This window comes from Aulonocara stuartgranti, assembly GCF_965226115.1.
Source record: "Aulonocara stuartgranti genome assembly, chromosome: 11".
Taxonomy (NCBI): domain Eukaryota; kingdom Metazoa; phylum Chordata; class Actinopteri; order Cichliformes; family Cichlidae; genus Aulonocara; species Aulonocara stuartgranti.
Window position 1 is genome coordinate 22,426,051 of NC_138947.1, and position 26,364 is coordinate 22,452,414.

The 26,364-nt window shown below is 41.4% G+C and overlaps 2 protein-coding genes across 3 annotated transcripts in view; both read left to right on the forward strand.

Annotated features, from left to right (window-relative positions):
• The window catches only part of lars2 (leucyl-tRNA synthetase 2, mitochondrial), a 35,404-nt gene extending 32,943 nt beyond the window's left edge, over window positions 1–2,461 (forward strand). For both annotated transcript variants that reach the window (XM_082553150.1, XM_082553149.1), the window contains one exon: window positions 2,105–2,461. In XM_082553150.1, coding sequence (XP_082409276.1) covers window positions 2,105–2,284 — 180 coding nt within the window. In that variant the 3' untranslated portion in view covers window positions 2,285–2,461. The remainder of the gene's footprint in view (window positions 1–2,104) is intronic.
• Window positions 2,462–7,343: 4,882 nt separating this feature from the next.
• Window positions 7,344–25,662, forward strand: limd1a (LIM domains containing 1a). The gene is made up of 8 exons (XM_082553151.1): window positions 7,344–9,363; window positions 14,940–15,041; window positions 19,047–19,114; window positions 20,367–20,429; window positions 20,970–21,100; window positions 22,129–22,180; window positions 23,821–23,889; window positions 24,436–25,662. Exons 1-8 carry the CDS (start codon window positions 8,151–8,153, stop codon window positions 24,568–24,570), a joined length of 1,833 nt encoding a protein of 610 aa, XP_082409277.1. The 5' UTR covers window positions 7,344–8,150; the 3' UTR covers window positions 24,571–25,662.
• Window positions 25,663–26,364: the final 702 nt, after the last annotated feature.

Here is a 26,364-nt window from a genome sequence, read left to right on the forward strand (position 1 = left end):
CTGTTTAAGTTTTGGCTTTGTTAAATATATTTTCATATTTTTGGGTCAATAAAACCCGTTTTTTGAATTAAAACCACCGGTGTCCTTTATGCTTTACTGCTTGGTCCCTGACAGTCTGACAAAGCGAAACTATCCACTGAGCAAACGTTCTGTGGGTGAAAATACCTTGTTGATGCCAGAGGTCAGGGGACAATGGCCAGACTGCTTTGAGCTGATAGCAACAGGAATTCAAATAACCACCAGTAACAATCAGGGAACACTCCATATTATGGTGGTTAACACATTTACCTAACATGTAGAATAATCCTCAGTTTGACACTGGGAGGAGACACAAACTGGACAACAGAAGATTAGAGAAATGTCTTGATTTCTGCTGTGATATTTGGATGTTAGGTTCAGAATTTGGTGTTTAAAAAAAGACAAAACGCATGTATCCATAAATAATGCTGGTGATGGTGTTCTAATGGCACACATTAGTCCCTTAGTACCAATGTTTTAACACCTACCTGAGTATTGCTGATGCTCATGTCTGTCCCTTTAAATGTGCACTCAAATGCCACCAGTCACCAGATCTCATCCAGTCGAGCACCCTTGGTGGTCCAATCCAGTACTACCAAGGTGTACCTAACAAAGTGGCCAGTGAGTGTATATACAGAACTTTATTAAGACTGTTTTTCTCATACGTCCTCTAGCATTTCCTGAAACTCTCCACTTTTACTTCCATGATTACTTCCATAGTCTGTAATTTTCAGGAGAGCCTATGATTAGCCTCTGTGTGCTTGTGCGCGCGCGGATAGATGTCTTTACAAGTTCGTGCGTACCTGTGTGTTTATGCGTCAGCATGTCGGACACTGTGCTTAAAGTTAAAAAGACAAGTTGGTCAGTAATTAGAAGTTAAGAACAGAGTTCCTGCCTTGCTGTCACTCACTCACTCGTGTACTTTCTTTACAAAAAACCCAACCAAAAAAACGCCTGTTAGCCAAAATGAAGCCTGTGACTGGTTCTAAGCTGAGTACATCATCATCGGGAATTCAAGTATCGGTGTTTTTCAACATGCAAAGACAATCAGAGGATGTATCCAGCTGTGATAGTGTTTTTCTTTTTTTTTAAAAGAAAATCCATTTGTATCAGAGTGCTATTCTTCGTTCTGCCCTGGATATCCACTAGGCTAATAGATAAAAGCTCCAACTGCTGTAATGTGACTATTTTCTCTTTTAGGAGGTAGTATCCCCCTGAGAAAACCTGCTAATCCCTTCTCACACGCACACACACCTGTGATTTCAACAAACACTACGCTGAATAACAGCGCTACTCATTCACTTGAGTTTTACGTGGAAAAAGAGACGAGAAACACGAGACAGAAATGGGTGTGTCCACTTATTCTATTCCCACTACAGAGATATAAATCTCATTGCAGTGACATTTTGGGAAATCAGCACATTTCTGTGTAAATACTCAGTTAGGTAAGGGTTACCTTAGCAAGAAGAAGTAGTGTTTATGGTTAGGACGGGTCTCCAGGAAACCCACCAGCACACGTCTGAGTGCGGGTGGGTGTGCCCAGTTCTGTTCTCACAATACTCCATATGTATTTTCCGTGTCTTAGTGAAAATAATACTCTTTTACACATCTCTGAGTCACACGCACTGTATATATATTTGAGCTTCCATTGCTCAGTGATGATGATGATGGTGGTGGTTTTCCCTTAGACTGAGCGCTCTGTTGTGGCTTTCCTCACTCTCAGTCCTCTAATCACGTACTCGGGTTTGTCCCAGAATGGAGGCCAATCCCGAGCACACGCACACACAAGCGTGCACACCCTTAATTTACAACCACCTAAAAGCAGCATCATGTTCAGCGTGTGCACACATACATTTGCTTCCAAACATACAAGACCGAGTGTCCTTACCATGCGTACCACTAACTATGTGTTTTAAAGGATGCACTGTATATGTAGAGGGAAAAGGTGGAGTCTGCTATTTTAGGAGTTTTGTGCCAGTTTATAATACAACTTTCAATGGCAGTACTTTTGTTTTTCAAAATAACCGAATGGAAAAAAACTTTCAGTAACTTCTTTCATCTGTCGCCTTCTGTTTCTTACTCTTAGATAAACAACAAGTCCTGTGGCATGGTGACCGTCCCTGTGCAGGTGTCCAAAGATACCAGTCGGGTACAGCAGCTGGTTCTGGAGAGCCCCGTCGGACAGAAGTTTCTGCGCGAACGCAGCATAAAGAGAGCCATCTTGTCTCCCAGGACTGCTCTCATCAACTTCCTTGTTGATGAGTGACACTGGATTGTTCACCACTGCTTTTGAGACAGACAAAAGAGGTGGACTTTTTAAAAATCTATTTAAGAAAACCTGAAAGGCTGAACGTCAGTTCAGATAAAAATTGAATGATATCAATGTAAATATCTATATAGGCATTTTATTTATGTTTTCTATTTTAATAAAAGAGCAACTGCAGGTTTCCAGTCTCTTTAATGCAGCACCTATCTTTTCTAAATCAGACTCCCAATTATTCAGGACCTCACCTCCACCCAAAGACCACTTTAGATTCCAGTCATTGTTCACATTCTCTACCTTAAGCATCGCACTCACAGCTTCACACCTCTCAATCTACCAATGCACGTCTCAGCCAAGTCATGCAGCTGTGCCTTATCAGCACTTGTGTGCACCTCCGAGCCTGTTTTTGGGCTGCACAGACATAGACTGCCATTTGGCTACTGGATGCGGCGCTGCGTGAACCCTGGCCAGCTGGAGTTAACTGAAGGGCCTCACGCGGTCAGGGGATTTTTAACCTTGCCACCGCATCATTTGTTCTGTCCCTCATGGCCAACTATGCCTATTCATGGGCTCTGTGTCTTGACATTAGACCAACATGACTCAGCCCTTAGCGCTGTCCTGGCAGAGCGCACACACCAGAGGCACTGAAATGTATCTGTGAACACGCCTACTGGCCTATCTGGAATGAGTATGAGTAAGCAGTCACTTGATATGTAAAACAATTTCCCCCTCGTCAAGTTATTGTGCCCACACCTCCGATTAGTTGAGTTTTTTAAAGCTATATGGATAATAGCTAAGGACATGCTTTTAATTTGATAAGAATCATATTGGCCAGCTTGCAGCTGATAAAATCATGGCTTGCTGTATATATTGTTTTTAGTTACTCATGCTGAATTTTTAAAATGTGCAGACGCACAAAAAAAATGTTTCTTACTGACCCCCTCAATCCTTTTCCCATATTTTGGTGCTTTATCTCTCAGCATCAGGTGACAGGAAGAGGCTCACAAGAGAGACAGAATAACAGGAAGTGAAACCAGGAATTAGAGGAGGGGAGTAAAGAACTTTAACTCTGTTCGTTGTTTTTCTCATTGTCACAATGGCTTGATGCCGTCGCAACCGAAAACAAAGCGAGACAAAGAAACGGAGGCATTTACCTTCTCTGTGCTCATCTCTGTGTCACACATTCAAACAGTCTGTTTTAAAATAGGCATTACAACCAGAAGGAGTTTGTTTTTAAACCCCTGATCTCTTCCTTTTTTGCAGCTCTTTTCACACCTTCATTTACTTTTCTCACTGGTAACAGCAGCTAATAAGCATGGCTGAACTTCAGGTGGCCTCAAAAATGGGCCCTGAGTTGCTGTTTCATTAAACAACAGTTACACTGTTGCTCTCTTTAGAGCAGTCTGAGTGACATGATAGAAAATCCTTCCTGGACTAAAGTTAGCCCCTTTGAATAAATTTGATCTGAACTGCAGTGATGCATTCGTTTTGTCACTTTCAGCTCATGGCATCATTTAACATTTTTTATCATCTCTGCAGTTTCCATGACGACGAGGATCATTGAAAAGGCAACAATAATCCACTGTGACTCACTTTCTCTTCAGATCGCAGTCATACCCTTTCTTACACAAGACATGTACAGCATGGATTGTCTTTGATGAGATTAACTAAATCACTCCTCTGCCTCTTGAGAAATTCTGCTGTTGAGACGGATGAGGGTGGAGCACACAGCAGCGCAGTCCCGGTCACCCTCCATTGCAGCAGTCGAGTCCCTGGACTGGGGCTGTGTGTTCCCACAGGGGGACGTTGTAATGCCACAGCTCATTATCTTGCAGGATGACCTCAAGGCTGGAAAAGTAGTCATCTGTGGGTACTCTTTGCTTACACAATGAGCTCACACACAGTTTCATTAGTTCCTTAATTGTATTTGAAACGAAACTCTTGGGTAGTGTGTGATTATACACTTAACTGCCACACCTTAATTTATTAATTTGCAATACTGTGCAAAAGTTTTAAGTCACCCTTCATTTACTTATATTTTAAATCTGAAATAGGTGCAGTGATTTACTGAAAGATGTTAGAAAATAGATCGAAATGGAGTATGTAAGGCAAAAACTGAGTTGGTACCATTCTGATGAGTCTGAAAGACAACACTTAGTATGGCCGTCTTTATTCTTCAACACAACCTAAACTCTCTTGCCGTTTCTTTAAGTAGTCTTCAGGAATAGTTCTACAGGCTTCATGAAGGACATTCAAAGCTCTTTGGATGTTTGCTGCTTTTTTTCTGTTCTCTATCAGGATGATCTCACACTGCTTCAATAATGTTGCGATCTGGGTTCTGGGGTGGCCAGTCCATGGCTGATGGGGTTCCACTGTGCGTATCTAGATACGCTTTTACTGCACTGGAAGTGTTTGGGATTATTATCAAGCTAAAAAATGAAACCATGGCCAATCAATTGCTTTCCATATGGTATTCCATGGTGGATCAGAATCACAATTCCATTTTGACAAGATTCCCAACACAGCTGGCTGAAATCCAGCTCCAAAACCAGGACACTTTGACGAGCCCACTGTGTTTTACAGACGTTTGTAGACACTCTGTTGCACATCTTCCCTGAGCTCCTCGCTACATACTGATGACAATTTGAACCACAATTTTCAAATTTGGATTCATCACTCCATCAGACCTGTTGTCACTGATTTTTCAGTCCAGTTCTTGAGTAATTTGGGATACCTCAGCCTTTTCATCTTGTTCCCCTTCCTTAAGAATTGCTTCCTGACAGCCACCCTTCCACTGAGACCATTTCTCATGAAATTTCAGTGAACAGTCGATGAATCAACTGAAGGGTCAGGTGTTTGTTAAGGACATAATTTTTAAATTCAGTTCATCTGCTGTAGATAGTTTGCTTGAATGATTTCACAGGTCAGTATTGAGTGGCTTAAACAAACAAAACAAAAAGAAAACATTCATCTGAAAAAGGTCAGGTACAAGGACTGGACTAAAAATGAAAAGACTTTTAGAAAGCCTGGAGAAATACTGCTCAAGACCACTTAAAAAATGACACAGTCTGGCTGCTTGGAAGCAAAATGTAAAGAAATAAGGAGTGGTTTAAGAAGATCCACTCTAGATTATGTTTACTGTGCCGGCTATATCCCTCTCTGTGCAGAGGAACACTTTCTAAGGTGTTTTGTTTTGTATTGAAAGGATCCATGTATAATCTTAGTACAAACACTGATGTCCTCACTGTAAAGCTGTCCAAGGCTGTATCATAAAGCATTGGCCAGTGTTCATTCTTCCTTTGCTGTTCTTTCATCCATCTTTACATGCAGGTTTTTCAAACATATCTATTTATTCCACCTATTTCCATCTAACCAGTCAAATTGTTGTGTCTTGTCACGTAGAGTTGTTACTGCTAATGCTTCAAAGTAAAAGCCGACAATTCCACAAACTGCATCTGCTTTTATGGAAGCGTTAATGCCTTACAACAACAAAAAAGACTTCTGAGCATTAGTTTAAGAATATATGGCATTATCTGCTGTGCAGATTTCATTAACTGCTACATTTTCATTGCTTGTTTACAAAATGCCTTGGCACATATCCTTATAAAAGAGTAACAACAGAGCTTTGGATTCCTGGAAATAATAGTAGTTAGTGCTACTAACTGTCCCCTCTAAGATATGATGTAACCATGAACATGTAGGAAGTCTGAAACCTGGCTTTTTTTGTTTGTTTGTTTATATCCCATTTTTCTCTTTTAATGAGGCTCTAATGACACAATTACCATAACGGGTGAAATTAAATGAGCTCATGTTTTCCAGAGTTATTGTCACCACATGCTTGGATTTTCCCCATAGATATTTAGCAAAGTAAATGCAGAACATAGCAACACCAATATTATGGATGGCACACAGATAATATTCAAAATAGTTTTTAATTTAAGTCAGTCTGGAGATATAATTTTGTCACTTTTATGATGCTTTCTCAAATGTTTAGTTTATTACGTTTTGTACAAGACATCCAGGGTTCAAATCCAGGACACTCACTGCAATTTCATGTCAGAGTGCCATGTTAGCAACATTTTAGATATAAGATTTTGGACATATTCATTAATGTCCCACACTGCATGCTGCAACTGCATCTTTATTTGAAATAAATAATATTTTATAACTTTGTGGATGCTGGTCAATTTATTTAAGCAATAACACATTTGAGCAGCTGCTCTGGTTTGTCCTTTTTCCCCTTCTTTACAGCAATAGTGCTCCCAGCTGTCCTGATGAATGTGTTTAAGGGGTAAGTAAAGCAAGTTAGGCCTCCTGCTTAGGGGGGGGGGGGGGGTGATTGCATTACAGTGACTGTTTCTTCAGGCTAAACCTTTTATTATGCCACCAGGCTTCATATATTTTTTTTTTCACAATAACTGTGGCTGTCAGACAATATAAGCACACTCAGGCTTTATGTAGGACGCATAAAATATTTTCTGTCTACACATTATGAGTTTGTCCTGCTGCACCCCAACTCTGCCTCAAATATTCCAGACGGGTCAGGACACAATGCAAAGGGGTTACACTGTGTGTGTGTGTGTGTGTGTGTGTGTGTGTGTGTGTGTGTGTGTGTGTGTGTGTGTGTTTTGCATGAACAGGAATGTGTGATGTCATTCAGCAATAAACAGACAGGCCTGTTAATACCCAAACCACATAATACACACCCATGCAGTAGTTACTGTACAGCTTTATGAATATTAAATTACACAGATTGTTATGAGAAGTGGGACTAGTTTAAGCAGTTGTGTCAGGGGCTATACTTTATTTACTTTTTAAATCTTATTTTACCAATGCTATTTAATAACAAGTAACACGTTACTTTAAGTAATTTCAAGTTCCAGCTTCTGCCTTCTTTTATTTCCATATACAAATTGTCTTCATTTTTTCTACCCTCAACAGTGAACCCGTTATTGTCAGGATTGTGATTGCACCCTGTTGCCTGTTTAAATAAAGGCAACAATAACACACGTCCTTCCATGGAAATGTGAAGTTATTAATAACGGTATAAAATGTAAAAAATAAATTTTTAAAAAATGTCCAGTTTAAGAACAATAAAACAATGAAAATAAAGATTAGTATAGGTTAGGGAAGTGGAATGGTTTTTTTTCTTCTTTTTCCTCGAAGAAGAACGGGAATTGAGTCAACTCGGTGATATTTTTAAAGATAACACATGATGTATGGAACAGTTAACAGAATGGATGCCTGCGAGCTGAGCTATTTTAAAACCAGATATATGGTATCTGGTTACATAAATAACGCTGATTAATGGCTGGTGTGTGGGAAAGCTCTTATCTTACTTGTCCTACTTGATTTGAGCGCTGTGCCTTTAAAGGAACAAACTGCTCCGTCGTTAAGTTCCAACTGTCGACCCGGCGGCCACGTACGGCTCGGTGACCCAGCGGTTTGGGTTAACTTCTCTGTTTTTGACTGCTTTCTAGTAGTTTTTCTTTCAGAGGTGCGAAAGACAAAGTTTTTGAATGAAGCTGTAAAGCAGCAACAGCAAGAGGAGGAGGAGGAGAGGGCGGTTTGTGGGGTCGTCCGGGGGTATCGGCTCACATTTATAACCAGACGGACGGCGGCTTCTTTGGGGCAGAGCTGAGCTTCACGGACGGACAGTTTCACCGAGGAGGACGTGGAGCTCGAACTGTTTAAAGGACGGGGAAAAGGTCGGAAATATCAGGCGGGAGGGGGAAAGTTTATTTTCTTCTCTCAAGACTGCGAGCTGTTGGACTACTGACTGTAAAGTTTGCGGATATTTGTGTTTAAGCTAGGCTAGATACAACTACTTGCAACTTTACTGAAGCAGAGCCGATACGCATTTTTAAAAATGGATAAATACGAGGATTTAGGGCTCGAGGCGAGCAAGTTTATCGAGGACCTAAACATGTATGAAGCATCCAGAGATGGCTTGTTTCGAATGAGGAGGGATGCGGGAAATAACCCCGACTTTGAAGAGACGAGGAGAGTTTTTGCCTCTAAAATGACTAAAATACACATGCAGAAACACCAGGAGGAGATAGCCAGAAACAACGAGGCCATTAAAATGAACGGAGGTCACAGCAGCATACATTACACCAAAGACAGACCGCCCATCAACAGTTACAGACAGCCGAGTGAAGCTGCTGCGAAGCCCCCACTACTATCTGGCCCTGTGCCGAGCACCGCTGCTGGGAGTCAGTACGCACAGTTTGACGGCCAGAGACACCACACGGGTATCCAGTCTGAACTTCCTACCAGCAGGACTTACGAGTACGGAAACAATTACGACAGTAAGGAGCGCTTGGAGCCCCATTCATACCAGCATACCACCCCTTCCCCGCCTAGCTCTGGAAACCCTTCTCATGCGCGTCACCCAGTGAGCCAGCCGCCTGCTTGGGCCCCATCCAGAGACAGCCAGCCTGCCCCATCTTTGTCTGAGTCTGGGAGCAGCAGTGCATCCCAGCACCTATCCCAGGCACCTTCTACCTTCAACAGTCTTCTATCCCAGCAGAATCAGGCCATTTCTTCACCTGTCAATAGAAGTCCACCATCTCCTGCTGGGCCAGTTAAAGGGTGGGTCGGAGAGCCCTCTGGCTCAGCAAAACCAGACCTGGCGCCTATCCTGCCTCTGAGTGCCTTCACAGGAGGAGCTGAATTGCATGTGCAGCAGCCCTCCACCAAGCCTGCGTCCCATTACACGCCACCGCCAATTTCTAAACCATCTGCCAGCCATAATGGTCCCGTGGCAGCCTCCTCTGTCCTTTCTACAACTTCTGAAACGCCTCAGCCCAAAGCCCGGGTGACATCTTCTGCTGTAAACCCAAGCAGTGTCTCCAAAAGCATCATTCAGGGTCAAGGTCAGAGCCAAATGCCTGCCTGTGGACAGACCAACAGTGCTGAAGCTGAAGTCCCGGGCTCCTCTAAGCCTGTCCAGCTACCCTGTCATTCCGTCCTGACACATCCACCTGAACAAAGTCCTTCAGCAGCTGAAATAAAATTAGAAGCCCTCACTAAGCGACTGGAAAAAGAGATGGATGCCCAGCCAAAGGCTGACTACTTTGGTAAGAATTCAGATTGCAAGTATTAACAAGGGGATTTCTGCCAGTTGGGCAACTGAACCACCAAACCACAGTCCAAAACATAAACCACCATGAGACATGTGAAACCCAGAGCAGAAGAACAACAAAGGGTACATGTGCCAGTGAATGAGGCAAGTTGGTCACTTGCTTCATTCATTGACACGTGTACCCTTTGTCAGCTTTTGTAATCCTTCTGTTGTGGGTTTCTGTTGCAGACGTGCATCTTGTGTGTTTCTTTTTTTGGTGACATGAATACATGCCAACACTTTTTTTTTTTTTTTTTTTTTTGTCTGTGAAACTGCACGTCGACCGATGCCGTGGTGGTCCTTTCCCCCTTTTCCGCTCTGGAATCCAGACGGAATAATTTTCTAATTTGTCATGTCTCATGTAATTGCTTAATTGCCTACCCACAACAAACCCTTTGGCAGTAAAAGAATGTCAGAGGCCAGAAAGAAGACTGTTACCCTCTTATCTCATCTCAGGGAGGTAATTGATTACTATTGAGGCCCTTAACTCTGTACTTAGAGCTTTATCACTTTGGATCTGTGGGGCATTAAGTTTGTAATTGTATTGATGCTCCTCCCTCATCCAGTTTGTTTGATTGACACTAGAATGATGTCACTGACAGAGACCTGTGCTTGCACCCTTTTTTTAAGATTGCACTTTCTGTAAGCACGTTGTCAGGTTTGTGCATGCACCAAGCTCAAGCACATGGAAAACTACAATGTCTCCCATTCAGTTTGATATAAACTTGGGAATATTTGGCATAAAGTGTTTGACCTCGTTATATCGCAAGGAGCACTTAAAAGAAATTCCCAGCTTTCCAGCTCCATCTCTGGAGAATTTTTATATAAATCTGTCAACATTTGAGTAATTACTGCTAACAATTTAACAAAAAGACAAACCAAGGAGTTTATGTGATTGCTTTGGTTTAAGTTGATCAATGTGACTGTAAATGTTAGAATTTGGGGTCATATGAAGAACAAACAAGCCGCTGCTCTCAACTTGTTGAGTTTGGGGGGGAAAAACCCTGCATATTCTGGTTTTCATTCCTCCTGTTGGTGCATGTAGCACTGAAGCTGCTCTCTCCAGACTGCAGGTGCTATCAAAAAATGAATACGCAAAACATGCTGGGGAGAGAAACAAAATACAAAAACAGATGCTTGCCTTTGAGATCAGCTGATAGGCTGTAATCACAGATGCAGATCCTCAGGTGTTCAAAGCCAAAGTCATCTTTGAAAATAGGATTCGAGAGAGAAACATGGTGGGAAGGAAGAGAGAGCAGGAGACCCCGACACATGCACATGTAGCCCACCCATGAATCCTCGCTGGAGGAATTTCCTGCTGGAATGTCACAGATGTAATTCGCCTTCTTCTACCTCACTCCCCCCTCCCAAACGTGCTTATATTGGTGTGTAAGGAAAGATCCTCTGGCATACGCCACAGTCACTGATGAGGTGCACAAATAGCCAACGCAATGTGGATGTGTGGGAGAGCACAGTGTGCAACAGGCCGGGGTTGAAGATTTCAAAATGATGCTATATATGCCTTTATTTTCTCACACACTGTCCTACATAGCCCACACAGTTCCTATATGGAGTTTCCCACCAGACCATGGCTCATCCTCTGAGTCATCACTTTATACCAGAGGTGGGGGGTAAAAACTAGTGTAGGCTATTTTTTACATGCTTAAGTTTCTCCTGAAAAATCCTACTTTTGAGCTCTTTTAATATTTTAATTTGTAAATCGTTTGTAGTAGTGCTTGAATATTAAGTTACTGATATATGCCTGCATATATTGGGCTATGTTGTTTGCATACTGTGCTGATTGGTACGGAGCCCCTCTGATGACATGGTCCAAAAAATAAATAAATTGTGGACACAAAATACTACTTCGTGCCCACGAAATGGGTATAACATGCCCATGAAATACTTATTTGTGGCCACTAGGGATGGGTATTGTTTAGGTTTTATCTGATACCGGTGCCAAATCGGTACTTTTGAAACGGTGCCGGTGCTCAAACCGGTGCTTAAAGAATGGAGAACACAAAATTGGTCCAAAAACCTCTCATATTCAGCTGGTTTTTTGTAAAAAGATAACAATGTTAGCCTTTTCTGCAGCTATGGGGCATATATGGTATCACTCTTGGCTGGAAGCAGTGCTTAAACAATGGAAAAAAAATACAAACTTTGTCCAAAAACCTCTCATGTTTAACTGTTTTCCACTTTTTCTTTGGTCTTTTTAGCCAGGGTGAAGGGAGTATCTGCCATCAAACAAGAAGACAGCAGCATGTAGCTATGATGATGTTTGCTAGTTCACCTTACCTGCATTAATGTAATAACGTGGTTAGCCTACTCAACGAACAACATTAAGCTACTAACGCAGAGAAGAACGGCTGCTGCTGCCATCAAATACGGCGCATTTCTTGGCTTTAAAAAAAAAAAAACGCTATGCGTCGCCAGCTGTTTAATCGGATTCTTGGTGTTACTTCCTTTGACAGTATCACAGTATCAGCTTAAAGCACTTGTTGCAGGCTGCTGAGTTTGCATATTTTGATGTGAAGTACAGCCAGACTTTTGACCGCTTCGCCTTGGACATTTTTAATCTGTAGCTCTGCATAAAAGAACGTACGTACCTGGCCCCGCCTACTATCCTCGGAAACGTAAAATGATTGGCTAGAAGTGTATCACAGCTCAGGAAAAAAAAGCACCGAAATAAAGCACCGAAATGTGCGCTGCTTTTCGGTCTGGTTACTACCGTTTATGTCAGAACCGGTGCCATCATGGCACCGGACACCGGTACCCATCCCTAGTGGCCACGAAACACTTGACCGATAACCGTGATCCTTCCCAGGCCCTTGCAGTTGGTTGACAATGAAATCTATCCCGGCGTCCAGGTCGTACTTGCGTCTGTAAAGCAACTGGGCTCTCAATATCCTGTTTAAATGTCTCTCCGTAATAATGGTTCCTTGCATTGCAGGCTTTTCAAAATGCATTTGTAGCTCATTCCCAGCCTAAAATAAAACTCATTCATACTGTTTATGTCCATGGTGTATAGGTTTAGTCTAATCTTATGCTACGCAGCTGTCCAGGAATTGTATCAATGTGATGTGCGCACGCTATCTATTTCGTTGCCACAAATGCGTAATTCGTTGCCACGTTATACCCAATTCGTGCCCACAAATTAGCATTTTGTGCGCACGTTATACCTATTTCGAGGGCACGAAGTAGTATTTTGTAGCCACAATTTATTTATTTTTTGTACCATGTCATCAGAGGGGCTCCGTAGATTGGCATTAACTGCAGTTGGAGGTTCTGGGAAAACGAGTTCATTGCCAATGGCTGCACCAAGGGAACACTGAGGAATCTCTGAAGGAAGAGAGTGAGGAATTTAAGAAATGAAGTCTTGAGATACAAAGAGGAGGGGCGGGGGGTGTCCCAGACGAGTTTAGGGGTGCCTGTGGTGCAGCTTGAATGGATGAGCAGACAGTCTGAGAAATTTAGGGACAGGTTTGTGGATGCAGCTTTGTCCTTGGCTGCAAGAACTTGAGAGGAAGTTAGATTTATGGAGGAGTTCTTTCAAGAAAGAAGAAGCAACATCCCAGAGTTCTCCCTGGCCTCTTCCTCTAACTTTCACATACACATCCAGTGGAGAGTTTTTAGTGTTGCGTTAAAATGGAGGATTAATTTATCCCATCTGGCTGTTGAGTGGAAAGCTTCATCTTAACTCTTCCCAGGGATTCTTGGCTTCTGCTCTGGCAGGCCTTTTGGAGGCTAATTTATTTATTTTATTTTTGATCAAGTATGTGACTGGATATCCTCACAAGCTCACATCTGCATGGTTTTGTCTGTGTGCGTGCACTTGTATGTATATGTGCTACAGTAACTGGCAGAAGTTGGTATGCTGTGTCACTTGTCACTTCTGGGTGTGATGTGTGTGTGTGTGTGTGTGTGAGCAGATTATTGTATTGCATTCATGCGTGTGTCTTTTATAGAGTTCATGTGGTGGATGTGTTCATCTAAGTTAATGTAGGTGTAGGTGACTCATGTTAAAGTGAGTGAAGCACAAACTGCAACAGTGAGTAACAGTTTGTTTTGTTTTTTTAAGTTTTAAAACAGGAAAACTAAAGTGACACTACATTTTTAGCCTGTTTTCCCTTGTAGTGCATACAAATCAAATGTAACCCCCCCCCCCCCCCCCCCCCTGAAAAAACAGTGTTCTGTGCTGTATTTGTACCATTTCTTCTGTTTTTGGTTTTGTGTTTTTGTTTTTGTTTTTTTTTGTTTTAAGAAGACTTGAGATTTGATCTTGACTTATTCAAATAGGGTATTTTAGTCTTCGTATGACTGCTTTATCATGTTTTCATGTAAACAAAGAGCTTACATAAGAGCAACATTCTTTGGCTTTCTAATAATATCCCTCTGTCATCTCTAAATCTTCTTTCCAGCCAGTGGGGCCCCTGATGATGTGCACTCTGTGGTGGCATCAGGAGAGGTTTAGCTGAATTATATATATATGTATATATAGCCCAACTGTATTACTGGAAGTCTGTTTTGAGAATCATTTGATGAGCGCTATTAAATGTAACAGCATGTTTGTGGAGGACACAGTCATATGATGAGTGTTGGATACAATGGAAACAGAAGTTTCTTTGTCAGTGTTGGAGAAGCTGAGCTGTGTTAGGTTGGGCTGGGCTGGGCTGTAACACTCTTCTGCTGAGCTCCATTTCTTAGTCTCTGGGGAGTTTTACTATTAAAAACACACGCAAATAACCTCATGCCTGCCTTTACTTAACTTCCCCCTCACTAAAAGAGAAACTTGAGGTCTCACTTTCATCCTCCATCGGTGTCATCGCCCTTTCTGTTTTAACAATTAGGTAGTCATATCTCACTGATTGATTTAGCAGCCCATCAGTCAGCAGCGATGGCGGTCCATATGTCAGTTTGCCTTATCATACCATGTCCTACTGTTTCTGCTCAGAGGAGGGTTCTCTGGAAATTCTCTCAATCCTCATGCAGCTCTCGGTATAAATAGTTGCATATTGATCACACGGTAACCTTGTGTTGCTCAGGAGCTGTCCAGAGTCAAGGGAGAGGTTATGTAATGTTCCTGGCGTGCCATCATGTGAAAGGCTTGTTGAAAGGACAGAAATAGTAATCTTCACCCAACGAGAGAGAGAGAGAGAGAGAGAGAGAGAAAAAATAACACGACTTGGACGTGAGTGTGTATGAATATTAGCTACACTCCCATGTCTTGATATCGGGACACATTAACTGTGTATGTTGTAAAAGTAGGACTGCTCTAATTCTTATCAGCTCTTTTATTAATAGACTTCTAAGTCTTCAAGCCAAGTCAAATAAGCAAATACTGATGTGTTTCCCCTTTCAGTCTAAACCAGCTTCCTGAAGTTTTCTCTTCTCTCTCTCCAGAAACTGATGAAATAACCTTTTGTTTTTATATTTGAAATTAATATCTTGTGCTGTAGTAACATGAATTTACCTGAACCGTGACAGCCATGTTGGTTAAATGTGTGTCTTCTTGCCTGTGTTCTGTTCCAGGGCCGTGTGTGAAGTGTAATAAGGCAGTGCATGGAGCCAATCAAGCCTGCCAGGCTATGGGTAGCCTCTACCATGACAACTGCTTCACTTGCAGCGCCTGTAGTAAGTACACACAAACTCCCGTGTGCCGCATACTCTCACTTTTGCTCCCATTTAAACACTTTTCTCCACACATAAAGCTGCTGTCACCTCCTAACTAACAGGCTGCCAAAGAAGCTCTACTCTTGAATCAAAGTGGTACCTTCTTCTTTGCTCATTCACTGCCCCCAAGCAAAAACATGCAATTATTTAGGGATTACTGTCCTCTGCTGCTAGTGTTTGGTTTCTGGGTGTGCCAGTCACTCGTTCAGCCCAGACAAAGGCATACTAAAAGTCTTTTTGCCGGCCTAATTCATCTGTCTTTCAACAAGCTAGCTTTTCGAATAATACTTAGTGTCTCTCTGAGTGTTTTTAAGGAGTTCAACTCTTAAACCCACATCCACACTTGGGAGGAATGTGTGCTTTGTGGCACATGGACGGAAACAAGAGTGGCTTGTTTCACACTGGACCGGTTGGCTACAGGGTTTATTTGTTCAAAGATGCTTTGGCATCGACTTCAAAAACTAAATCTCTCATTTGTTTGTGTGTTTCTTTAAATATTGCTTACCGGGGGCAGATGCAGTTTTTCAACTTTGAGTTTAAATGAAAAGTGTAGGAACGGCCGCACGTATAGATCCTGTGGATTCTATCAACGTTGTGCTAAATAATATTTAAAGGGTTTAGTTTACTTTGTCGCTTTCGACCTATTACTTATGGTTTGTGGTTGACCTGTAGCTAGATGTTAATTTCCTTCCCCCACTAAAGCATGACCTCACTCATGGCTTCAACCATTAAAATCTCTGTCCCAATTATCAGATCATGGGTATGCAGGGTATTTGTGGCACTCTGGAGATCTCTGCCAAGGCTCATTATTCTGTACCACTGCTGACCTTTCTGGTTATACACTCAAATGTGTAATTAACACCTCTATTTCCCTTTACCCTCCGTCATGTTTGTTTGTGAGGAAAATGGTGTAGCTGAATTATGATAAGAGATGCATAATATTGCTGGGTTTAGCAGTATCTTGTAGACCTGATTTCAGACATGGATCTCATTAATTTTTATGTTCCTTCAGACATGTATGTAACAGTATGGATTTAAAGGAGCTGCCAAAAATGCATCAAAAACGAACGCAAGTTGCAAATTAGAAACAGTGCATGAGATAAGATTTTATCTGTTAATGTGTTAAAATATAACAAATCATGTTTTTAAGGAACTGAGCATTTCAAAGTAAGTAAGAGAGATGGGCACAGTCCTAATATAGCTGTACCTAGTAACATTTATACTAGTAAGAAGTGACAACGGCGCTCATTCAGGCATGAAGACGATTAACGGAAAGGACTGCATGTCTCTAAGGGTTTACATGGTGGCTCAGAGTGTAGCTGATTCCTGAAGTGGTGGGAGAAAGTTTACACAGCACATACCTCTCATGGCTTGTTACAAGCGAGGGCATTAGGGTTGTGTTTGCTCCGAGCGGCCCCAGGGGAAAGCATCTCATCTGGGGAGGAATGCAGGCATGGGGGCCCTCTGTAGCCCCAGCTCCAGGAGGACAGTAGGCGCTGTTGTGTTAGCTGGGAGTACAGTGTGAGACAGGGAGACCATTTACCACGCAATACAGAGCCAGCACACAGGAACATAACGAAAAATATAAATGCATATGTAATACTTGCTGCATAATCGAGTCAGCTACTCAGTACTCATGTATTAAGCATTGCCCCTTTTTTTTTTTTTTTTTCTCCTGTCTCCAAAATGTGTGTGTCAGCATAACTGCTACATGTGTTGAGTTGCATAAGATTTTATGACCATGAACCTCCTTCTAGGCTTTCAGTCTACCAATCTGCCCCCCCCCCCCCCCACGTCTGAGATTCAGCACTTCGCTGCAGGGGTCTTCCTTCTAGTTTAATCATTTACTGTTTACAGACATTTAAAGGTAAAAACACAGTTTCAGTTAGAGAGAAAAAGCCCAAGTTTTACTTCTCAGATGGTCTGTGGAACTGTTTAAAAAAAAAAAAAGAAAAAAGTGTAATTCAGAAGAAAAAAAATTAAAAACAGCTTCTTAAATTTATATGCTTGGAGACACTCAGGAAAACTTGCATCTGTAGAGTTAATCTTGATGGAAATAAAAAGGAAATTGTGGTTGTTGTGGTTTGTTTTTCACATTTATTTTACTATGATAGCCTAGAACTGCAGCAGTGAAGCAAAGAACAGTGATAAACAGATTCTGCTTTCTCGATATCAGCCCATAATACAAGTCAGTCTGCAGGCTCTGGAGGATACAAGCCAGGATCCTATTGGTCCTTCAGTTTGCTGGTATGTTAACATCTGGAGGCTACATTTTCAGGGTCTTGACCAAACAACCGAAGTTCAAAGAAGTCTTAAAAATACTCATTTTCTTTGTAAATTAAAAGTACATCAGTGATTTCATAGAACAGGAAATGATTTTAAGGTGAGAACAATCTCTGACATGTCACAGTCGAGGACCTGATTCGTTGAGGTTGAGGCTTGATTGGGAAGTCATGGCAGGGTCATTAGGAGTTGCTCATTTTCTGAATGGGATCACATGAGGGAATTCATAGATTTGCTTAATTAGAACCCGGCCCTGTGTTTTGGCTCTGTCCCTCAGGTGTTTTACATTTTTATGAAAGCGCCGTAGTCGTCGTTTCTTGTGCTTTTCAAACCGTCACTGCTGACTCCTGACTTTAATTAAGCTCTTATCTTTGTGCAAAGCCTTCCCTCTGTGACTCACTTAAAAAAAAAAAAAAAAAGAAGAAGAAGAATGTGAAGAAGAGGAATGGTCCATAATTCACTTTCATCCCCTTCATCCTTCCCTTTTTCCTTTAGGGACACAGTTCCAGGACTATCAGTAATTACTCACGGCCAGTTCCCCACCTTGGTCTGATCAGAATGACTTTGCTCTTCTTTAGGTAGTCTAGGCGACACTTTGGTAATGCATGGTCATTTTTACTCAGTTAAAATGGGATCATGAACTTGTAAATTCCTGAAGAAGTTAATGTGCTACCCAGTGAAAAATAGAAATCATGAGGTTTCATGGTTTAGATCTCATTTTACTTTTTATTCCAGCTCATTGCTTCCAAACAGTCCAGTTATGACTTTAAATCGTCAAACAATTAGCTGAAAGATGAAGCAATGAGAAATCATTTTCCGAGAAAAAAGCCCCAGTACTTATTCTATCATGAAAAGGCTTTTTGTTTTTGTTAATTGGTATAGGTTAGGATGTGGATCTGTCTCCTGGAACAAGTAGACTGGTTACACAAAAAAAAGTAAACAGATTGTGGGATGGAGCCTGAGAGATAAAGAAGACTGCGGTTCACTAAGGTGAACCCCTCCCTCTCTGCTGTCCCCTCCCTCATCTCCCCACTTCCAAAATCCGAGGAATGTTCTTTCTTCCTGTGGGACCAGGGCAGGCGTAGCTATGTGAAGCACACAAGGGCTTGGTACGTGTGTTTTGACAAAAAGTAAGCATACCCAGCATGTGTAAGGACATTGGATAGGAACAAAGAAGAGCAGTGCATTATTGGAGGATTTGGCCTATGGTGTCCATGACATTCAACAGGGCACTCTTTAATCAGTTTACCTGTCCAATAATTAGATTTAATGAGCCCTTTATCTGCACGTGTTAGATCCAGATGTGTTCCTTGCCTGATCTGTGCCACAGTAGTGTTATATTAAGACACCAAGACACTGTGAATCCCTGAATTTGATTAATCTGCTTGGAATTCAGCAGGACGTAATGAATACTGCAAGACGGCCCATTACCTTTTGAATAGCTGTAATTAATCACTACATTCTTAATGCCTTAGTCGTGGTGTAACTATTTTCTGAGATGAAGCTCGTGGCTCATGTAAGACTTTCCAGTATGACAGTTCAACTTTCTGTCGTTAAGTTATCTTTTCAAGCCTGTTCTAAACTGCCTAACGTTCGTATTTCAGTAAGAGGGAATAAGACGATTTTGTTAGTCAAAGCTGTGGACAACTTTGATGCTAATAGACTGTTCTCTCTGTTCTGCAGGTCGAAGACTGAGAGGGAAAGCTTTCTACTATGTTGGAGGGAAGGTTTTCTGTGAAGAAGACTTCCTGGTGAGCAGTCGATAAAGAGTCAATATTTAGTTTTCTTAAACTGGATTTTATGGTCTGATAACCATCACTGGGACTTAAAAATGCAAAAAAAAAAAAGCATTAGATTTAGTTTAGATGCCAGTCAGTATCCTTCTGTCATGGCTCATTTCTAAAATCAGATAACTTTGTGATTTGCCTAAAATACCAGAAATCACAGGTTCCCACCATTTGTGTGCAAGATCGCCAGTTCAAGACCAGAAAGAGACGAGTGTCCCAAAGAGCGTTGCATCAGGAAGGGCGTTCGGCATAGGAATGTCTGCCAAATCAAATATCCCTCCACTGTGGCGACCCCTTGTAAATAAGGGAGCTGCTCAAAGAAGTTTTTTTTTTTGTTGGGTTTTTTTTTTGGGGGGGTGTACATCGTTCCTTAATCCAACCCATGATCATTGAAAACTGCTTCATTCCACTTGAATGCAAATGGCAATCAGAGACATGACCTTCTGACAGAGTTTAGAGAATTTCCAGTATTCAATGTGAATAACTTCCTTAAAATGAGACTGGAAAGAGGTCTGTTACTGGAGAAACAGCTTTCCTACTGCTGATGGGTTGGAGGGCAGTCAGGCCAATTGGACCATCAGAGTATTCCCACGTGTACTTTGCAAAAAATTGAAAGAACATTCCCTGTGCATAATCATGGATGCATTCAACTCAATTAAAAGCCTAAGTTAGAATTTGTCATGAATTTTTTTGTCTGCGTTTTACAGCTGGTGTTTATGTTGCGTTCATGTGAAAAGTATTTTACAAATTCATTCTTGCTCTCTCAGCAGCCCTGTGTCTGTTTACCCCGCGAGCCCTCTCTGTGTAAAACCTCCTGTAATTGCCCTTCCACCAAAAGCTCGTAGCTTCTCAATTAAAATCAACATTTATACTGAGTTAAATTTGCTCCGGCTTTGCTCTCTGTATGAAGTGGTGATATATGCATATGTATTCTGCCAGGCCTGTACGTGTGCACTGTTCTCACTGATATTTTCCTACATAATATTTTTGAAATACTTAAATATACTCAAAACAAACTACACTGTACTGACTTTGTGACTAAATCGGAAAAAATGTCACTGAAGCAAATGTTACTGCAACAAACTGTAGAGATGGTTTTAGTTCAGCTGCCCAGATGGCCTGGGATTTGGCCTAGGGTAAACACTGTGGAGCTGTTGAGGGGTTCTATTGTGAGAAAATCCGTTAATAAACCATATTTGTGTTTTCTCTGTTGTAGTATTCTGGTTTCCAGCAGTCTGCAGACAAGTGCAACGCCTGCGGACACTTGATCATGGACATGGTAACTGTTGGGTTCCTCTCGTCAGCTGAATGGGCTTCTGTGTGATTTTTGTGTGTCAGAGTCTGGTGATCTCGGCACTAAACGTGGTTACTTCATCCTAAATGAGCATTCAGTGCACACATCTGGATGATGACTTAATAAAGAGCATTGGCTCTGTGTCTTTGTCTGTCTCCTCAAACACAGACACACAGGCTTGTGGTTTAGAAACACCCCGATGTGATGTCATCACAAGTCAGGAAGTAAAGTATTTCTGTTGGCATGAGTCTGCACCTCAGTAGGCTGAGTAAAGGAGATTTCTTAGTTTTTCTTGCTGTAAATAAAATGTGTTAAAATTGGGTCAATCTTTGTGATTTGTTTGGTAGGTAAGCTTGCTTCTTGTATTTTGCTGAGTTATTTGTCTTAGACTATTCTGGGCTGTGATGATGACTCAGTTAACCCACCAAAATGTTCTCTCTTTTTTTTCCCTTTTTTTTTTATTTTATATGATGACCATTCAAAATACCAAGAAACATGAAGCGTGTTACTCATTCCTCTCCATAGATCCTGCAGGCCCTCGGGAAGTCGTACCACCCAGGCTGTTTCCGCTGTGTCATCTGTAACGAGAGCCTTGATGGAGTGCCCTTCACTGTGGACACCGAAAATAGGATCTACTGTGTCAAAGACTACCACAGGTGAGTGTCGCTTGTTACACAGTAATTAAAGGAGCACCTGGATTTGTCTGGGGTGGATTTAGTTTAAAGTGACGCTGGGAAAACATGTCCAGGTTTCATGTTCCAATTGAACTCACTAGCACAGCCCTTTAACTTTCCTCTGCTATGGCGGGATCAGGTTGAGAAGGCCTGCACGGGTTGACTAAATTTCCCTCTGCCACATGTGGCAGACACATGAGAAGTTTATTCTGGCAGGGGGCAAGAGAGAGAGGGGGAGGGAGGAAAGAAAATATCACTGTCCAGTTAGAGGTGTGACTAGTGGCACAGAGCCATGGCTCTTCCCATTATTGGACATAATCTGCAATACAAGTAGGGGTCTGAAAGGTTTTATGTATGAATCCATGTGTGGGAACTGTTAACCACTTTGACAAACTGCAATCACATTTGAATGTGCAGCACCTGTAAAGGCTCGCTCTCCACAGCGGCTCTGCAGTTCCAGCTGTTTTTTTTTTTTGTTTTTTTTTTCCTGCTGGGACAGCATGTACAGCAGAACCAAGCACGTGGCCGATCTCTGCCTGGCAGCCCCCAAATGTTCTCTACGCTGATTAAATCAGACAAGCCTTATTGTGTATACAGCTATGTGACTTTTGGCCACAGTCATGCCCATCCACACTGAGAGACCCTTTGTTTTTTCCTCAGACTTCCAGGTGCCTGCCACGTGTGTGGAAATAATGAATCCAGTTTGCGCTTTAATTTTCTACTCGTTCTTGGATTTGGGGAATCACGTGTGTGAAGTGAAGCCAGCACATCTGCAGACCTGGCATTTCCTTAGCTGAATCAGGAGGCGGGGGAGGGGGGGGGGGGGTGTAACGTCTGGTAAAGGGACACTGCATATGAACTGTGATCTTTAAAGTCTGGATAGAGTTCATTTTAATTCAGCTCATTTAGTTACTACATTTACCTTAGTCGTTACAGTTTTGTTTTTTTGTTTTTTCAGTTAAGTTTTAAAAAAGTCTTTAAAAGTTTCTCTTTCCATCTTACTTTCCCAGGGTCCTTGCACCTAAATGTGCTGCCTGTAACCAGCCAATCCTGCCCTCAGAGGTAAGCTATCGCCACCTTGTTTTCTCTGCTGTTTTACTTGGGTAACATCAGCAATGTGCATTTGAACATTTTGAGCTTTTCTCAAAAGAAAACACCAAAAAATACTTTGTCCTGGGTTTAAAAAAAATAATAGGTGGTGAACATTTAGTTCCACAAACGGCCACTTGAAAAACGCTCAACTACACAGTAGAATCAAACGTGTTTACAGCCTGTGACACACAAACTGTTTTGCTCTTTCTGTAAACTTAAACCAACAACTGTCACATGCAGCAGGACGTTTTTAAATCACTCCTCCCGTTAACAAATTGTTTACTAAGTTTGCTAATGTTAGCTGATAAATTATCAATCCTCTCTTTTGTGCATATTTGTTCATTTGTAAATCAAAAAAGTGAAATTAAAAAAAAAGATGTCCAGTTGGCTACTCATCCCTTTATATATGCAGGTGTTAATTTAAATTACCATATCAAACTGGCACAACACAAATCATGTTTTTATACCCACATAAGATATATTTTAGTTATACAAAGGGTGGGAAATTCTTTGGTTACATCAGTTAAAAATAAGTGAAAGACAACCATACAGTATAATAAGCAGCTTAAATCAATCAAATAAAATATGACACAAAAAACGCCTGTCTCAATAAGGTAAAAACTAATCTGGGTAGAAATCCAAGTAAATATAATTTCATATTAAAAATGTAATTCATAATATGGTATGAGAGACCTGTATGCCTGGAAGTGCACAGACAGTAAAGAGAATAAATAAAATGCGATCAAGGCCACTAGCCAGAGTAAACTGGGCACCGTTCATAGTAAACACCTTCATCTCTACACCATAAGGACGCAGCTTTGTTGGTTAAAAGCAGCGCTGACATTTGAACTCCTCTATGGCAGCTTCAAATACCTTACTTCTCTGGTGACTGGACAATATCTGAAATATTTATTTAAACTTCAGATCCACTCAGTCCAGCTTGCCTACAGTAACCACTGTGTTGTAGCACATAGGTGCTGAGAAAATTACTCAGTATCCAGATAAGTATATGTAATTTGGAGCTGAAATGTGAACCTGTGTACAGGATATGATCATAAAGTGCCGGGTTTTTATCTTTACTGTAGAGAATGATTAGCTCAGGTTCACAGGAGGGCAAAGACTGTGAGAAGAACCATAAAGCTAAGATGACTAAGAAACTGTAGGAGTAGAGCATGATCAGCTATTTTTACACATGGACTGTCATTCAGTAAGAACGTGATTGATTATAAATCCTTAAGACCCAAACACAGAGCTCAAGTTTCAAGCTGGTCAAAACAATGTGAGGGCTCATCTGAGTTATCGTTTGACGGGAGGGAGAAATAAATTGAGTACATTCACAACATAGAATGAAACTGCTCTGATACTGGAGCAACCAGTGGCAGTCATGTCTCAACACTCGCCAAGATGATTGCCAAGCACTTGAGCTCCAAAGTTGTGATGCAGAGGAGTTACAGATCATTCAGCTCGTGGCTTGCATTGACGTCCCTGGGCTTCTTATCGATCTTTTGAAGCTTTTGTCAAACTGAGAAGTTGAACAGAAGGAGAGAGTGGAGCATTTTCTAGTGATATTACCTTCAGTGGTTTGTTTGGGTTTTTTTGTTTTTTTCCAGGGGTCTGATGAAACCATTCGAGTAGTATCCATGGACAAAGACTATCATGTTGAATGTTATCACTGTGAGGTAAGTAAAAACACCTCGAAATGTAAAATGTGTGTGTTTTAGTGGCTCTTAGCCAGTCGCTTTCTGAATAGCTCATTAAATGAAATTATAATGAGTAGATCCCCGATCTTAATTACAGTCTTGGTAATTATGCTGTGCTGAGCAGAGCAGGTATGCAACACCTCATCATCACCATCTGATCATTTTCTCAAGTACCCGTTGTTTGTTCTTTTGCATGATTGACAGCTTCTTTTTTTTTTTTTCTCATAATCACTGAGCTGTGAGAAGTGCCTCTGTGTAACTACTGGATGGTTTCTTCTCAGCTTTTTTTATTTTTTTATTTTTAAGTCTTTCAGGTTGTTCAAAACACAAAATCTAGTGTTAGAAACATTTCTTTCAAGAAATCTTGCAGCACAAAAGAAAACCCCTGCTGACCAGAGCCATTATTGCTGTCAAATCTTCCAAGATCAATACAGAGCAACAATCACACCCTTTGTCAACTGTTCTATCTGCTGAAGCTCACTCAGTAGACATGTCTCAGCCATGTTCCTGCTTTATGCTGTGCAGGACTGTAAGATGGAATTGAACGATGAGGAAGGTCACCGCTGTTACCCGCTGAACGGACACCTTCTCTGCCACTCCTGCCACCTGAAGCACATCCAGCCTGGCCGCTCCTCTTCAGTCGCTGCTGCCTCCTACTAACAGCGCTCCAGGTGGTGGGAGACACCTGATGGATCGGAGAAGGAACTGCAAAATATGGACTTCGGGAATTTATTTGCAATTCTTGTTGTAAAGGATTGAGACGTCCTGAAATATAGTTTGATATGTATATTGACAGGAATGTCAATGAAGTGTCCTTTATGCAGAATCCAATAATGAAGTACTGCAATGCACCAAAACCCTACTTTAAATGAAGCATTGCATGCAGACTTTCCAGAAGTGTTGTCATATTATAGATTTTCTTTGTGTAAATATGAAATGCCTTGGTTGTGTAAATATCCTAGACTGTGTGCCTTCAACTTCGCCTCCAAACTTCTGCTGTTAATTTCAACATTTAGTTACATCATATAATAACTTAGACACATCTGTGTCACACGAGAATAAAACGATACTTAATTCCAGGGGTATAAGAGACGGGCATCATGGCACTGAAAGAATCCTGAATTGGAATCTCTGGAATGATTTGGCAAAACCAAAGATTGGAGTGGAAGTATAACTCTGAGGGGGAAATGTGTGTTTGTTTGTTTGTTTGTTTTTTTTAACCCTTATTTTGGGATAAATCCTGCTAACATCAATGGGTTTTTTTCTTTTAAATGTCCCAGTGACCACTGAAATTAAAGCTAATTTACAGGATCCTTCAAAATAATTTCCCAAATGTGTTTTATCAAGTGAGAGACTTGGTTATACTGTTAGTCTGTTCTAAGCACATGGAGAAATAGAAGTGAGTTTTCTATGCACCTATGACAATGCTGGTATTAGAACTGTAGATCATTGCATTTTTTTTATAAATATTTATATATACTGTAGGCCTATAATCATTTGTCTGTTTTATTTTTTGGGCAATTCCCCTTTAAATAGTTATTTCCCTTCCAGAACATTTTCGGTTTGATGCTTTTTGCCATCCATATTTTATTCATATACTAACTTAATGCTTGCTTGCTTGACATTTGCAGTCCTTATTTTGTAACCAACTGTGTTCTGTTTGATTGTTGTAAAGGAAATATTTAATTAATAAAATACAACAAGCCAAATTTGATTTAGACTATTAAATTGCTATTTCAGACCCCTTAACAAGCGTCTCCTGTTGCTTTTTCACCGTCGTTATTTATTACTGATTAATTATATTAAGCTGACAAACAGGCTAACAGTGTAACTTCTTCAACATTGGCTGATATCCATTCAGCATCGATGCTGGTGCTAAAGAACAACAGGTATCTGATTGCGTTGCCTGTGCTTCAGCCAGACCACGTTTGTTTACAGAGCCCGCACCACTGTATCCAGAGGACAAGTGGGGCTACGACTGTATGCTGAGGCTGACTAAAAGTGCAGTGAGTACTGGCAACTGCACTCTGTTGTCTAGTCTTTTTCCTCTAATCCCAAAGCAGACAACAGTGGGACCAATTATGTCAAGACAAGGCAACTATACATGTTTTAAGTTTTCAACGGATGAGGTAAAGTACGAATTGGGAGAAATTGACCCAAGCTGGTGTGCTGTCACACTCACGGGAAGAACCACCAACAATGTAAGTGACCCAAACACTCTGATTGGAACATGGGCTAGAAGTGGGTTGTATTATTACTGTGGACACCGCACTCTTTTGGTTCGGGTTCCTCTGGGAAGTGAGGGGGCATGTGCTATGGTACGGCTGGGAGCTCCACTCACACTGATCAGAAACCAGGTAAAAGCCCTACCACAACACAACACATGCGCTTTAGCTGCCAGACGTAAGAGACACATTTTGGCAAAGAGAGGGACCCAGAGGGCACATGCGTATG

Coding starts and splice junctions, on each gene's coding strand:
- limd1a (XM_082553151.1), top strand. CDS start 8,151: ATGGATAAATACGAGGATTTAGGGCTCGAGGCGAGCAAGTTTATCGAG. Junction 9,364..14,939: donor GCCAAAGGCTGACTACTTTG/GTAAGAATTCAG, acceptor GTTCTGTTCCAG/GGCCGTGTGTGAAGTGTAAT. Junction 20,430..20,969: donor GACACTTGATCATGGACATG/GTAACTGTTGGG, acceptor TCCTCTCCATAG/ATCCTGCAGGCCCTCGGGAA.